The sequence below is a fragment of the Xenopus laevis genome, chromosome 2L, assembly GCF_017654675.1.
Source record: "Xenopus laevis strain J_2021 chromosome 2L, Xenopus_laevis_v10.1, whole genome shotgun sequence".
NCBI classification, from domain to species: Eukaryota; Metazoa; Chordata; class Amphibia; order Anura; family Pipidae; genus Xenopus; species Xenopus laevis.
In genome coordinates, this window is record NC_054373.1 from 66,820,612 (window position 1) to 66,834,191 (window position 13,580).

The 13,580-nt window shown below is 40.3% G+C and overlaps 1 protein-coding gene across 3 annotated transcripts in view; it reads right to left on the minus strand.

Annotated features, from left to right (window-relative positions):
- The window catches only part of cdk18.L (cyclin-dependent kinase 18 L homeolog), a 145,924-nt gene that overhangs the window by 11,137 nt on the left and 121,207 nt on the right, over positions 1–13,580 (minus strand). For all 3 annotated transcript variants that reach the window (XR_005965365.1, XM_018246503.2, XM_041581983.1), the window contains exons 11-12: positions 9,479–9,576; positions 8,796–8,901 (exon numbers count right to left, since the gene is read on the minus strand). Coding sequence is in view for 2 of the 3 variants with exons in the window: in XM_018246503.2 (XP_018101992.1) it covers positions 8,796–8,901; positions 9,479–9,576 (204 nt within the window). In the remaining variant the exon portion in view is untranslated. The remainder of the gene's footprint in view (positions 1–8,795; positions 8,902–9,478; positions 9,577–13,580) is intronic.

A 13,580-nucleotide genomic window follows, 5' to 3' on the forward strand; every position in this document is an offset into this window, starting at 1 on the left:
TCAGATACCCACTTTATGTTACACATACAGATTCATCTTATGAAGAATATAAAGATGTAGATACAGCACTTTTTGACTGAGATATGCAAACCCAACAATCTGAAATCATACTTGTTCTGATATGTCTCTCTCTCTCTCTCTCTCTCTCTCTCTCTCTCTATGAGAGATTGTTTTCATTTTGTTGATGTTTAAGAGGCTAAACATTTTTAACCCTTTAAGTGCCACAGAACGTAGAATCTACGTTCTGTGGAAAAGTAACTTGAAATGCCACAGAACGTAGATTCTACGTTCTGCAGCACTTCCGGGTTCTGGAGCGGAGGAGCGGCTGTTAGAGCCGCTCGCTCCGTTCCGCTTCGATCCCCTGCCCCTAGGCAACGAGCAGAGCAGGGGATCGAGTGGCCCCTGGGGCGCGATCGCCCAGGGGCCCAAAAACAGCAGCAGGCACGTGTTCCTTACGTGTCCTGCTGCTGCAGCCTGCACTGCGCCATCCAGCTCCGCCCCCACAGCACAGAGACACGCAGATCGTCGCAGATGTCTTCCTGGGACGCCTCCACATCGGGTGCAACAGTCTTCAGCGACTTTTTCAGGTTAGTGCAACAATTACACACACAAACACACCAACACACACTTATTACAGTAATACACACTTAGATTCACACTTACACACACTTACACATACATTTTTGGGGATTGGGGGGGTCACTTACACTCACTGCACTTACACACACGTGCACACGCACACACGTGCACATAACATGTAATTTACCATTTGTACACACGCACACGCACATACATGGCATTGTGGCTTTTTTTTTTTTTTTTCTTATCGCATCGTCTCTTTTTTTTGCTGAAAAAAATGTTTTATTGCCATTACGAATAGCGTATTCGCTAACCGTACTGTGCAATATCTTTTGTATGTTATTTCAGTGATTATATTGCAATTTTGGGTATTTTGGTGCATTTTTAGCCATTTTATTGAATTTTTAGCCATTTTATTGCATTTTCAGCTCTGCGTATGTTGTGTTCACTTGTTTCTAGCCGTATAACCTGTTTGGCCCAGCTAAAATATTCAAACTGTGATTCTGATGGCCGATAACACTATTCTGGAAAAAAAACATTGATTTTTGTGGTTTTATTGGATTTTTTTTCATTTCACTCTTTACTGCCTTATTTTGTTTTGCCTTGTAAATTTTATCTACTATATATCCATTTGGGGGTCTCTGTGCGCCACATAGTTTGGTATATCTATGCATATTGGGCATCAAAGTGTTCAGTAGACCCCTGTCGTTCATATTTAGGATGTTTTATGCTGATACGTTACGAAATGTGGGGCATATAATGGGGTAAAATTCAAGCTTTGTGACGATTTTCAGAAATTTGATAAAAACCGTTATGTTCAGCATTGCTTTGCAGTTTGGCAGTTTGTAGTAGAAACACTTATTTACCCATATTGGATTCGTCAGAATGTGTACTTTCTAAAAATATATGGTTTTCTGGGGTCTCTGTACTGTTAGGGGGGCCTAATGTCGCATAATACACACACCAGGTGCTTATATTGCAGCAGCCAGCGCGTCAGCTGTGAAAATGTATATACACTATTGTCATATGGGGGTCTCTGTGCGCCACATAGTTTGGTATATCTATGCATATTGAGCATCAAAGTGTTCAGTAGACCCCTGGCGTTCATATTTAGGATGTTTTATGCTGATACGTTACGAAATGTGGGGCATATAATGGGGTAAAATTCAAGCTTTCTGACGATTTTCAGAAATTTGATAAAAAACCGTTATGTTCAGCATTGCTTTGCAGTTTGGCAGTTTGTAGTAGAAACACTTATTTACCAATATTGGATTCATCAGAATGTGTACTTTCTGAAAATATATGGTTTTCTGGGGTCTCTGTACTGTTAGGGGGGTCTAATGTCGCATAATACACACACCAGGCGCTTATATTGCAGCAGCCAGCGCGTCAGCTGTGAAAATGTATATACACTATTGTCATTTGGTGGTCTCTGTGCGCCACATAGTTTGGTATATCTATGCATATTGAGCATCAAAGTGTTCAGTAGACCTCTGGCGTTCATATTTAGGATGTTTTATGCTGATACGTTACGAAACGTGGAGCATATAATGGGGTAAAATTCAAGCTTTGTGACGATTTTGAGAAATTTGATAAAAACCGTTATGTTCAGCATTGCTTTGCAGTTTGGCAGTTTGTAGTAGAAACACTTATTTACCCATATTGGATTCGTCAGAATGTGTACTTTCTGAAAATATCTGGTTTTCTGGGGTCTCTGTACTGTTAGGGGGGTCTAATATCGCATAATACACACACCAGGTGCTTATATTGCAGCAGCCAGCGCGTCAGCCGTGAAAATGTATATACACTATTGTCATTTGGGGGTCTCTGTGTGCCACATAGTTTGGTATATCTATGCACATTGGGCATCAAACTATTTAGTAGACCCCTGGCGTTCATATTTAGGATGTTTTATGCTGATACGTTACGAAACGTGGAGCATATAATGGGGTAAAATTCAAGCTTTGTGACGATTTTCAGAAATTTGATAAAAACCGTTATGTTCAGCATTGCTTTGCAGTTTGGCAGTTTGCAGTAGAAACACTTATTTACCCATATTGGATTCGTCAGAATGTGTACTTTCTGAAAATATATGGTTTTCTGGGGTCTCTGTACTGTTAGGGGGCTCTAATGTCGCATAATACACACACCAGGTGCTTATATTGCAGCAGCCAGCGCGTCAGCCGTGAAAATGTATATACACTATTGTCATTTGGGGGTCTCTGTGCGCCACATAGTTTGGTATATCTATGCATATTGGGCATCAAAGTGTTCAGTAGACCCCTGGCGTTCATATTTAGGATGTTTTATGCTGATACGTTACGAAACGTGGAGCATATAATGGGGTAAAATTCAAGCTTTGTGACGATTTTCAGAAATTTGATAAAAACCGTTATGTTCAGCATTGCTTTGCAGTTTGGCAGTTTGTAGTAGAAACACTTATTTACCCATATTGGATTCGTCAGAATGTGTACTTTCTGAAAATATATGGTTTTCTGGGGTCTCTGTACTGTTAGGGGGGTCTAATGTCGCATAATACACACACCAGGTGCTTATATTGCAGCAGCCAGCGCGTCAGCCGTGAAAATGTATATACAGTATTGTCATTTGGGGGTCTCTGTGCGCCACATAGTTTGGTATATCTATGCATATTGGGCATCAAAGTGTTCAGTAGACCCCTGGCGTTCATATTTAGGATGTTTTATGCTGATACGTTACGAAACGTGGAGCATATAATGGAGTAAAATTCAAGCTTTGTGACGATTTTCAGAAATTTGATAAAAACCGTTATGTTCAGCATTGCTTTGCAGTTTGGCAGTTTGTAGTAGAAACACTTATTTACCCATATTGGATTCGTCAGAATGTGTACTTTCTGAAAATATATGGTTTTCTGTGGTCTCTGTACTGTTAGGGGGGTCTAATGTCGCATAATACACACACCAGGTGCTTATATTGCAGCAGCCAGCGCGTCAGCCGTGAAAATGTATATACAGTATTGTCATTTGGGGGTCTCTGTGCGCCACATAGTTTGGTATATCTATGCATATTGGGCATCAAAGTGTTCAGTAGACCCCTGGCGTTCATATTTAGGATGTTTTATGCTGATAAGTTACGAAATGTGGGGCATATAATGGGGTAAAATTCAAGCTTTGTGACTATTTTCAGAAATTTGATAAAAACCGTTATGTTCAGCATTGCTTTGCAGTTTGGCAGTTTGTAGTAGAAACACTTATTTACCCATATTGGATTCGTCAGAATGTGTACTTTCTGAAAATATATGGTTTTCTGGGGTCTCTGTACTGTTAGGTGGTCTAATGTCGCATAATACACACACACCCGGTGGTTATGTTGCAGCAGCCAGCGCGTCAGCCGTGAAAATGTCTATACATATTGTCATTTGGGGGTCTCTGTGCGCCACATAGTTTGGTATATCTATGCACATTGGGCATCAAACTATTTAGTAGACCCGTATGTTTATATTTAGGATGCTTTATGCTGGTAATGATACATGGACAATACGATGCTGGAAAGTTGAAGCTTTGAGGCAATTTTCAGATATTTCACCAAAACCGCCAAATTTGGCAAAGCCTTGCGACTCAGTAGTTTGGAGCAGAAAAGCATGGGTACCCATTTTAGATTCTGTAGAATGTGTACTTTCCAAAAATGTATGGGTTTGGGGGGTAAACATATATTTCTGTGTTTTTACCCCACAAAAATGCAGACAATGTGCTGATTTTTCATTAGCTGAAGTTACCCACAGGACAATTTGTATGCACTAACTTCATTTTGAGGCCTCTAAATGCCAGATACTTTGGTAAACCTATGAACAATGGCCACCAAACTGTTCGGAGGAACCCTGGCAATCATATTTAGGGTGCTTTTTCTTGGTGCATAACGATACATGGGTGATATGGTGCTGAGAAGTTGAAGCTTTGAGGCAATTTTCAGATATTTCACCAAAACCGACAACTTTGGGAAAGCCTTGCGACTCAGTAGTTTGGAGCAGAAAGGCACGGGTACCCATTTTAGATTCTGTAGAATGTGTACTTTCCAAAAATGTATGGGTTTTGGGGGTAAACATATATTTCTGTGTTTTTACCCCACAAAAATGCAGTCAATGTGTTGATTTTTCATTAGCTGAAGTTACCCACGGAACTGTTTGTATGCGCTAACTTCATTTTGGGGCCTCTAAATGCCAGATACTTTGGTAAACCTATGAAAAATGGCCACCAAAATGTTCAGAGGAACCCTGGCAATCATATTTAGGGTGCTTTTTCTTGGTGCGTAACGATACATGGGTGATATGGTACTGAGAAGTTGAAGCTTTGAGGCAATTTTCAGATATTTCACCAAAACCGACAATTGTGGGAAAGCCTTGCGACTCAGTAGTTTGGAGCAGAAAGGCATGGGTACCCATTTTAGATTTGGTAGAATGTGTACTTTCCAAAAATATATGGGTTTTGGGGGTAAACATATATTTCTGTGTTTTTACCCCACAAAAATGCAGTCAATGTGTTGATTTTTCATTAGCTGAAGTTACCCACGGGACTGTTTGTATGCGCTAACTTCATTTTGGGGCCTCTAAATGCCAGATACTTTGGTAAACCTAGGAACAATGGCCACCAAACTGTTTGGAGGAACCCTGGCAATCATATTTAGGGTGCTTTATCTTGGTGCGTAACGATACATGGGCGATATGGTGCTGAGAAGTTGAAGCTTTGAGGCAATTTTCAGATATTTCACCAAAACCGACAATTGTGGGAAAGCCTTGCGACTCAGTAGTTTGGAGCAGAAAGGCATGGGTACCCATTTTAGATTCGGTAGAATATGTACTTTCCAAATATATGGGTTTTGGGGGTAAACATATATTTCTGTGTTTTTACCCCACAAAAATGCAGTCAATGTGTTGATTTTTCATTAGCTGAAGTTACCCACGGGACTGTTTGTATGCGCTAACTTCATTTTGGGGCCTCTAAATGCCAGATACTTTGATAAACCTAGGAACAGTGGCCACCAAACTGTTTGGAGGAACCCTGGCAATCATATTTAGGGTGCTTTATCTTGGTGCGTAACAATACTTGGGCGATATGGTGCTGAGAAGTTGAAGCTTTGAGGCAATTTTCAGATATTTCACCAAAACCGACAATTGTGGGAAAGCCTTGCGACTCAGTAGTTTGGAGCAGAAAGGCATAGGTACCCATTTTAGATTCGGTAGAATGTGTACTTTCCAAAAATATATGGGTTTTGGGGATAAACATATATTTCTGTGTTTTTACCCCACAAAAATGCAGTCAATGTGTTGATTTTTCATTAGCTGAAGTTACCCACGGGACTGTTTGTATGCGCTAACTTCATTTTGGGGCCTCTAAATGCCAGATACTTTGGTAAACCTATGAACAATGGCCACCAAACTGTTTGGAGGAACCCTGGCAATCATATTTAGGGTGCTTTATCTTGGTGCGTAACGATACTTGGGCGATATGGTGCTGAGAAGTTGAAGCTTTGAGGCAATTTTCAGATATTTCACCAAAACCGACAATTGTGGGAAAGCCTTGCGACTCAGTAGTTTGGAGCAGAAAGGCATAGGTACCCATTTTAGATTCGGTAGAATGTGTACTTTCCAAAAATATATGGGTTTTGGGGGATAAACATATATTTCTGTGTTTTTACCCCACAAAAATGCAGTCAATGTGTTGATTTTTCATTAGCTGAAGTTACCCACGGGACTGTTTGTATGCGCTAACTTCATTTTGGGGCCTCTAAATGCCAGATACTTTGGTAAACCTATGAACAATGGCCACCAAACTGTTTGGAGGAACCCTGGCAATCATATTTAGGGTGCTTTTTCTTGGTGCGTAACGATACATGGGCGATATGGTGCTGAGAAGTTGAAGCTTTGAGGCAATTTTCAGATATTTCACCAAAACCGACAATTGTGGGAAAGCCTTGCGACTCAGTAGTTTGGAGCAGAAAGGCATGGGTACCCATTTTAGATTCGGTAGAATGTGTACTTTCCAAAAATATATGGGTTTTGGGGGTAAACATATATTTCTGTGTTTTTACCCCACAAAAATGCAGTCAATGTGTTGATTTTTCATTAGCTGAAGTTACCCACGGGACTGTTTGTATGCGCTAACTTCATTTTGGGGCCTCTAAATGCCAGATACTTTGGTAAACCTAGGAACAATGGCCACCAAACAGTTTGGAGGAACCCTGGCAATCATATTTAGGGTGCTTTATCTTGGTGCGTAACGATACATGGGCGATATGGTGCTGAGAAGTTGAAGCTTTGAGGCAATTTTCAGATATTTCACCAAAACCGACAATTGTGGGAAAGCCTTGCGACTCAGTAGTTTGGAGCAGAAAGGCATGGGTACTCATTTTAGATTCGGTAGAATTTGTACTTTCCAAAAATATATGTGTTTTGGGGGATAAACATATATTTCTGTGTTTTTACCCCACAAAAATGCAGTCAATGTGTTGATTTTTCATTAGCTGAAGTTACCCACGGGACTGTTTGTATGCGCTAACTTCATTTTGGGGCCTCTAAATGCCAGATACTTTGGTAAACCTATGAACAATGGCCACCAAACTGTTTGGAGGAACCCTGGCAATCATATTTAGGGTGCTTTTTCTTGGTGCATAACAATACATGGGTGATATGGTGCTGAGAAGTTGAAGGTTTGAGGCAATTTTCACATATTTCACCAAAACCGACAATTGTGGGAAAGCCTTGCGACTCAGTAGTTTGGAGCAGAAAGGCATGGGTACCCATTTTAGATTCGGTAGAATGTGTACTTTCCAAAAATATATGGGTTTGGGGGGTAAACATATATTTCTGTGTTTTTACCCCACAAAAAATGCAGTCAATGTGTTGATTTCTCAGTAGCTGAAGTAAAGTCCTGATCAATTTGGATGTGCTAACTTCATATTGGTGTCTCTAAATGCCAGATACTTTGGTAAACCTATGCATAATGGGTATCAAACTGTTCAGTGGACCCCTGGCAATCATATTTCAGGTGCTTTTTCTTGGTACCTAATATAGTTTGGGATATGCGGAGCAGCAAAATAAAACCTTTGAAATGATTTTTCAGAATTTTGAATTTTTTTTTGAAAAAACCGCTATGTTCAGACAAGCTTTTATGTTTGGTAGTTGGGAGTAGAGAGACATAGTTACCCATTTTGTAATCGGCAGAATGTGTACTTTTCAAAAATGTATGGTTTTCTGGGGTAAACCTACGGTTTCAGGAGTTTTTGCCTTGGAATCTAAAGCATGCCGTTTTCTGCCTTAGTGCTTTCAAAATTCGGCAATATACTGCCGGGAGTTTTTGAGGTACAGAAGTCCTAAATCTCCCTAAAACTATACATATCTGGTATTGGCACGTTCGAGAGACATAAGGCTTTCCAAATCAGTTGGATTTTCATCCGTAAAATGAAATATTTTTCTGGTATAAATTGATATACAATGAAAAATGGTAATTTTTCATTTTTTTTTGGTATTTAGCACTATAAATTTTTTTGCACAGGTGGAAATACATGAAAACTCAGGCAGATTTAGAAAGCTCAGTTTCTACCGAAAAAAACAATGTATAGTTTTCCTAGGTAAACTATAGGTTTCCCCTCAGAAAATGCCCCTAAAGTGAGAGAGCACAAAATGTTTCAAAAACGGCTGGCATTTCGCGTAACCAAAATGTGAAATTCTGCTGGCACTTAAAGGGTTAAAGACATTGAATTATTTAGCAGCCTCAATATTTTTAAAGAAGTGGAATTACACAAACATTCCAGCAGATACAGTATTTCCCCAGGATATGTGCCTAAAGCAAAAGAGTACAAAATATTTAAAACATTTCTGGCAGTAAGTGCAAATGAAAAGTGACATGCTTCTGCCAGGGTTAAGGCTACTAAAAAATAATTAGTTAAAAATTTTACAAAAAGTTTCTATATTGGGTAAAATTTGCTTCTGGATAATTGAACCTATACTTACGTCTCTTATAATCTGCTATCTATCCAAATCAGTGAGGCAGGGAACATTGCCAGGTTGGGGCATATGGTGCTGAGATGCACCTGGATCCCTACAGATTCAGGTTGGCATTTCTGCTTGAATTCTGTAGCAGAATATTTGTACCACCTATTTTATATTATCAAGTTTTAGGTTGAACATGCAGGGTATCAAAAGATGAAATACAGGATATAATATAGGCACAAAACTTCTTTACCTTGGAGTATGATTTTTCAGTGGCTGCTCTCGATATTGAGGGAAGCCATAGCCTTTAAACTCTTTATTAGAAGATATTCCTGGCCATGTCTCCTCTATAGGGGTTCCTGCACAAATTGGAGGAAGAGAAGAAAGCAATGACGTACTTTCATGCACATAGAATTTAAAAATCTATGGACTTTTTAAACAAACCATCCCATGTAGAATATTTTTTTTTAATATTCTTTAGAGTGTTTGCATCCCTGTAGTAATATATACAGTGATAAATGGATGTTTTGAGTCTCCTCAAAGTTCGATGAATACATTACAGCATACAGAGAAGGCGTATTTTGCAGGTTTTACTACATGGTGGTGCAATTTTATTGGTAATACATTTGCTTGTAATGCTTAGTGATGTAGCATGTTAAATAAATCATTAAGTCTCTAAACACTCTTTATAGCTGATGACATCACTAATCAACAATTTTGAGGACATGTTTAAAAGCTATTCATGGCTATGGGGTATTATATTAAAATTACTACCAAAATAATAAATAACTGAGGAATTAAAAGTATATTCAAAGAGGGTGTTTTTTTTTTTTACACCAAGACATTGTCACGTGAATGTGAATAATAGTAGTAATCCAAATTTATTAAGCGGATGACTGGTTGACTTTGGGGCAGGAATATGCATTTTAGTCTGACCTAATAATCTGAATATTAAATGCAGTTCCTCTTTCACCGTAGATCCTGGAAACATTGGCCGTCCTGTTGCCATTTCATATAGAATGCATCCAACTCCCCTGCAAAGAAAATATTATAGTTACACGGCAGTATTAAACTGGCCTATGTTACATTTTTTTTGTCACATTTAAAGTCCAGATTTTTTGTGCAAAATACACAAAATAAAAATGTATATTGTAATCCTTACAAAATCTGTATAAACCACAAAGCTGTTTACCATTGTATGTTACCTTGTATAGGTGGTGTATTTGCCAGTATATTCGGAGTAGTAGCAGGGTGTTTTAAATTATATGTTTGTCCTGGAGAGGTTGAGGGAAAATGGGGATAATGATGTCCAGGTGCCTGCATGATATATTGCTAAAGGAAGCTATTTCCTATTTAAGTGAAAGATATGTCTAACTAGTCTGGTTTAGGGAGGGAACATCTGTAATGTAAAGTTACAAATATCATAAACTACACTGCAAGCTATTATCTCTTAACCTTACACAGCTGTATTTCTGTGGCTGTTGCCACCACCTTCACCCACTTCATCCTTACCTTTGGCTATAGAGTGGGTCAAGGGGGGCCACATTGCTAGTTACAAAATGGAAATTTGTCTCTTAACGTTGCTAGAGACTATTTCTGACATCCCTGGTAACTGACCACTTGCTGCTGCCTGAGGCAAGGTTCTCACCTTGCTCATGGCAGGAGTGATCCTGACCTTACAGCCCTGTTTTCCAGCTCAGTGATTCATTGTGATAGCCCACTTGGATTGGAACCAGGGACTTGTAGCTTGCTGTGCAGTTTGCAATGTCTCTGCTAGGTCTTTGGTTCAGTGTTTTATTATCCTTAATTTTCCAGTTATGAATAGACTGCGTTAGCTGTTTTTAATTTGGCCACACCTGTTCTGAACTTCCTGTCAGCTTCCCCAGTACTGAATTCTTTTACTTCATGTTTTAGGTCAAGTCTGCTGTTGGGTCACCATAAAAAATGATGGGGACCCATCCAGCAACATTTTCTGGGCCCCCGCCCACTCCTGATCCCACCCCAAGCCCCATCCCAGATCCGGCCCAAAACCACAGTAAAAAGTCCACACAGAGACCAGCGCTAAAAATGGTAAACTCCCTCACACTACAAGTTAAAAAAATTGGTGGTCAGAGCCCCCTCCTATAAGTTAAACAAAAAAATTATTGTGCCTGGTCCCCACCAGAAATGTTTGTGGTCAGGGGCCCCCTATAGAATATTTAAATTATTTGTGGCCAGTGGGTCAATAATAAAAAAAACATTGGTGTTCAGTGGAACTTACCCTAGGTTCTTCTTCAGCTTCTTCTGCTCCTTTACTAGGTTTGGGCTTTTTGTGGCTTCAGGTCTTTTCTACGCGGCTTCAGGTCTTTATGTTGCTTCGGGTCTTTGGGCCGTATTCGGCGTGTAAGTACTTTCAGGTACAGCCAGGCCCCCCTTTAGCCCCGGGCCCGATACAGCTGTACCCCCTGTGCACCCCTGATGGAGGCCTGGTCTGCTGTATCTAGGTCCTAGGTTCTTAATTCCTTTCATGCCCTGGATTTGTCCCTAGTATTGATGAACAATCCAGGCACACATATATTATCTTATAATGCCATTTCTAATATAGACTTATATTTGTGGTAAGATACTACAGCAGTGCACTGGCCAGGGGAATGTGTGAATTCCAGGTGCTTATGAATGTTTTTTTAACACCTGCAGAACCTACTGACACGAAAATAGGGTTCCTTGGCATATAGATACGCCAACAAGAGGTATATGGAACACCAATAAAAAGACAATGCTCCTGATCCACCACAGCCATGCTGTTTTGTTCTGAAGCCCCACCCACTACTGCAAGCCCCACCCCATTGTGACCTGCAAATCACACTTTCAGACCTCTTGGGGACTTCTCTGCCAAGGGGCTCCAGATTCCAGTACTGCCCGTTCCCCCATATCAAGTAAATTTGAATAATCTGACACCAATCCCAATAAACTGCATGATTAAATGGAGACATGTGAGTAATGATACACTTTGGGGTCACATTATCAAAAATTCAGATATGAAGGACACAGTCCCTACTCGTTTACAGCCAGTTACAACTCAAATACTTGCACAACATCTTGCGCAGCTTAAAGATGCGATTCAGGAATCCATTACACAGTCTCTCAGGCTGTGGCTGCGGCAGTCAAAGAGATGAAAAGAGATGTGACTGACCTCAGTGAAAGAACAGATAAGATGGAAACATTTACAGATGATATAGCACAGAAAATGGGATTATTAGAGGAGGAGAATTACACAGAGAGAGGAAGTAACACATCTCAAGGATGCCTGTGAGAATTTAGAGAATAGATCCAGAAGGCAAAATCTAAGATTTAGAGGGATCCCTGAATCCATAGGGGGCCCCGATATTGGAAAATATCTACAATAACTATTTCACAGTTTATGCCCTCAGACCCCCTCTGATCTCTGGCGTTTGGATAGGGCCCACCGCTCTTTGGCCTCAAAACCTCCATATACCAAACCACCATGAGACATAATTGCATGCTTCCACTACTATGAAGGCAAGGAGATGATTGCCACTGCAACACCCTCTATTCAATCAGTAGACTTCCATAACCACAGGATACAGATATTTGCTGACCTCTCCCTGGTCACCTTAACTAAAAGGAGGGAGTTCAAATCAGTCACACAAAAACTGAGAGAGAATGCAATTCCCTACCATTGGGGTTTCCCCTTTAAGTTTGTTGTAAACCACAGAGGCACAACCCACACGCTGTTAAACCCGGCCAGAGGAGACAAACTACTGGCAGCTTTAGTGCTCCAGCCCAAAGGCCCTAATCCCTCACCTCAACAATCTCCTGCTAAACCAACATTAACCCCTCAATGGAGCAGAATTCCTACTTTGTCACAAAAGCCTAGGCCTACATTAAGCCCATCTCTTCCAACGAGAGATGGATGAACTGACCTAACAGACCTTTCAATATCTGAACTAATAGATAAACAACGTTCTTGAGGCAGGATGCAAATATTACAAGACCTTTCTCCACATTCTCTCCCCACACCTTAATGAGCTTTTCAATAAATATCTCCAAAGAGCCCCTATTCCACACATAGATCTCACCTCTTACTTAGCCCTAATTCCTAAAGACGGTAAAGACACAACACTGTGCACCAACTACAAACCTATAGCACTACTAAACTCTGAAACTTTTCTCTAAGATTCTTGCCAACCGCTTAGCCACCATACTTCCAAGACTAGTACATAAGGACCAGGTGGGTTTTGTTCAGGGTCGACAGGCAGGGGACAACACCAGAAGGGTAATTGACCTTATAGAGATTGCTCAAAAACAAAACCAGCCAATGCTCTTACTCCTAGATGCTGAAAAGGCATTTGATCGCTTGAGCTGGCCTTTCCTGTTTAAACTTATCCAGCACTTAAACCTATCAGGACCCTACTTAACAGCTTTACACAGCATATGTAGCACTCCCTCAACATATCTGAAACTCCCAGGTCAAGCTCATAAACCCATTTCAATCTCTAATGGGACGAGACAGGGGTGCCCGCGCTCACCTTTATTGTACACTCTCAGCATAGAACCCCTTGAAGCAGTGATTAGAAACAGTAAAGGTATTGCTGGAGTAAAAATTCGTACTGAGCAGTTTAAGATTTCTTTATTTGCTGATGATGTACTGTTAACGCTTACTAACCCCTTGATAACTTTACCACCCTTACACAAAGCGTCGGAAGAATATAGCAGACTATCAGGATATAAGAATAATCTGGGCAAAACTGAGGCCCTGCCTATTCAATTGCCTCAAGCCACTTCATTAGCTACTTGGGCACCAAAATCACATCTTCCTATAACAAGTTATTCGACTGTAACTTTGTGCCTCTTATCAACCAAACAAGAACTACCTTAAATAAATGGAACACTAACTCACTCTCTTGGTTCGGAAGGATAGCGGCAGTGAAAATGAATATCCTTCCTAAATTCCTGTACCTCTTTGAGATGCTACCCATTTCCTTTCCTCATAAAATCCTCAAAGATACCCAGGTCATGCTTCACAAATTCATCTGGG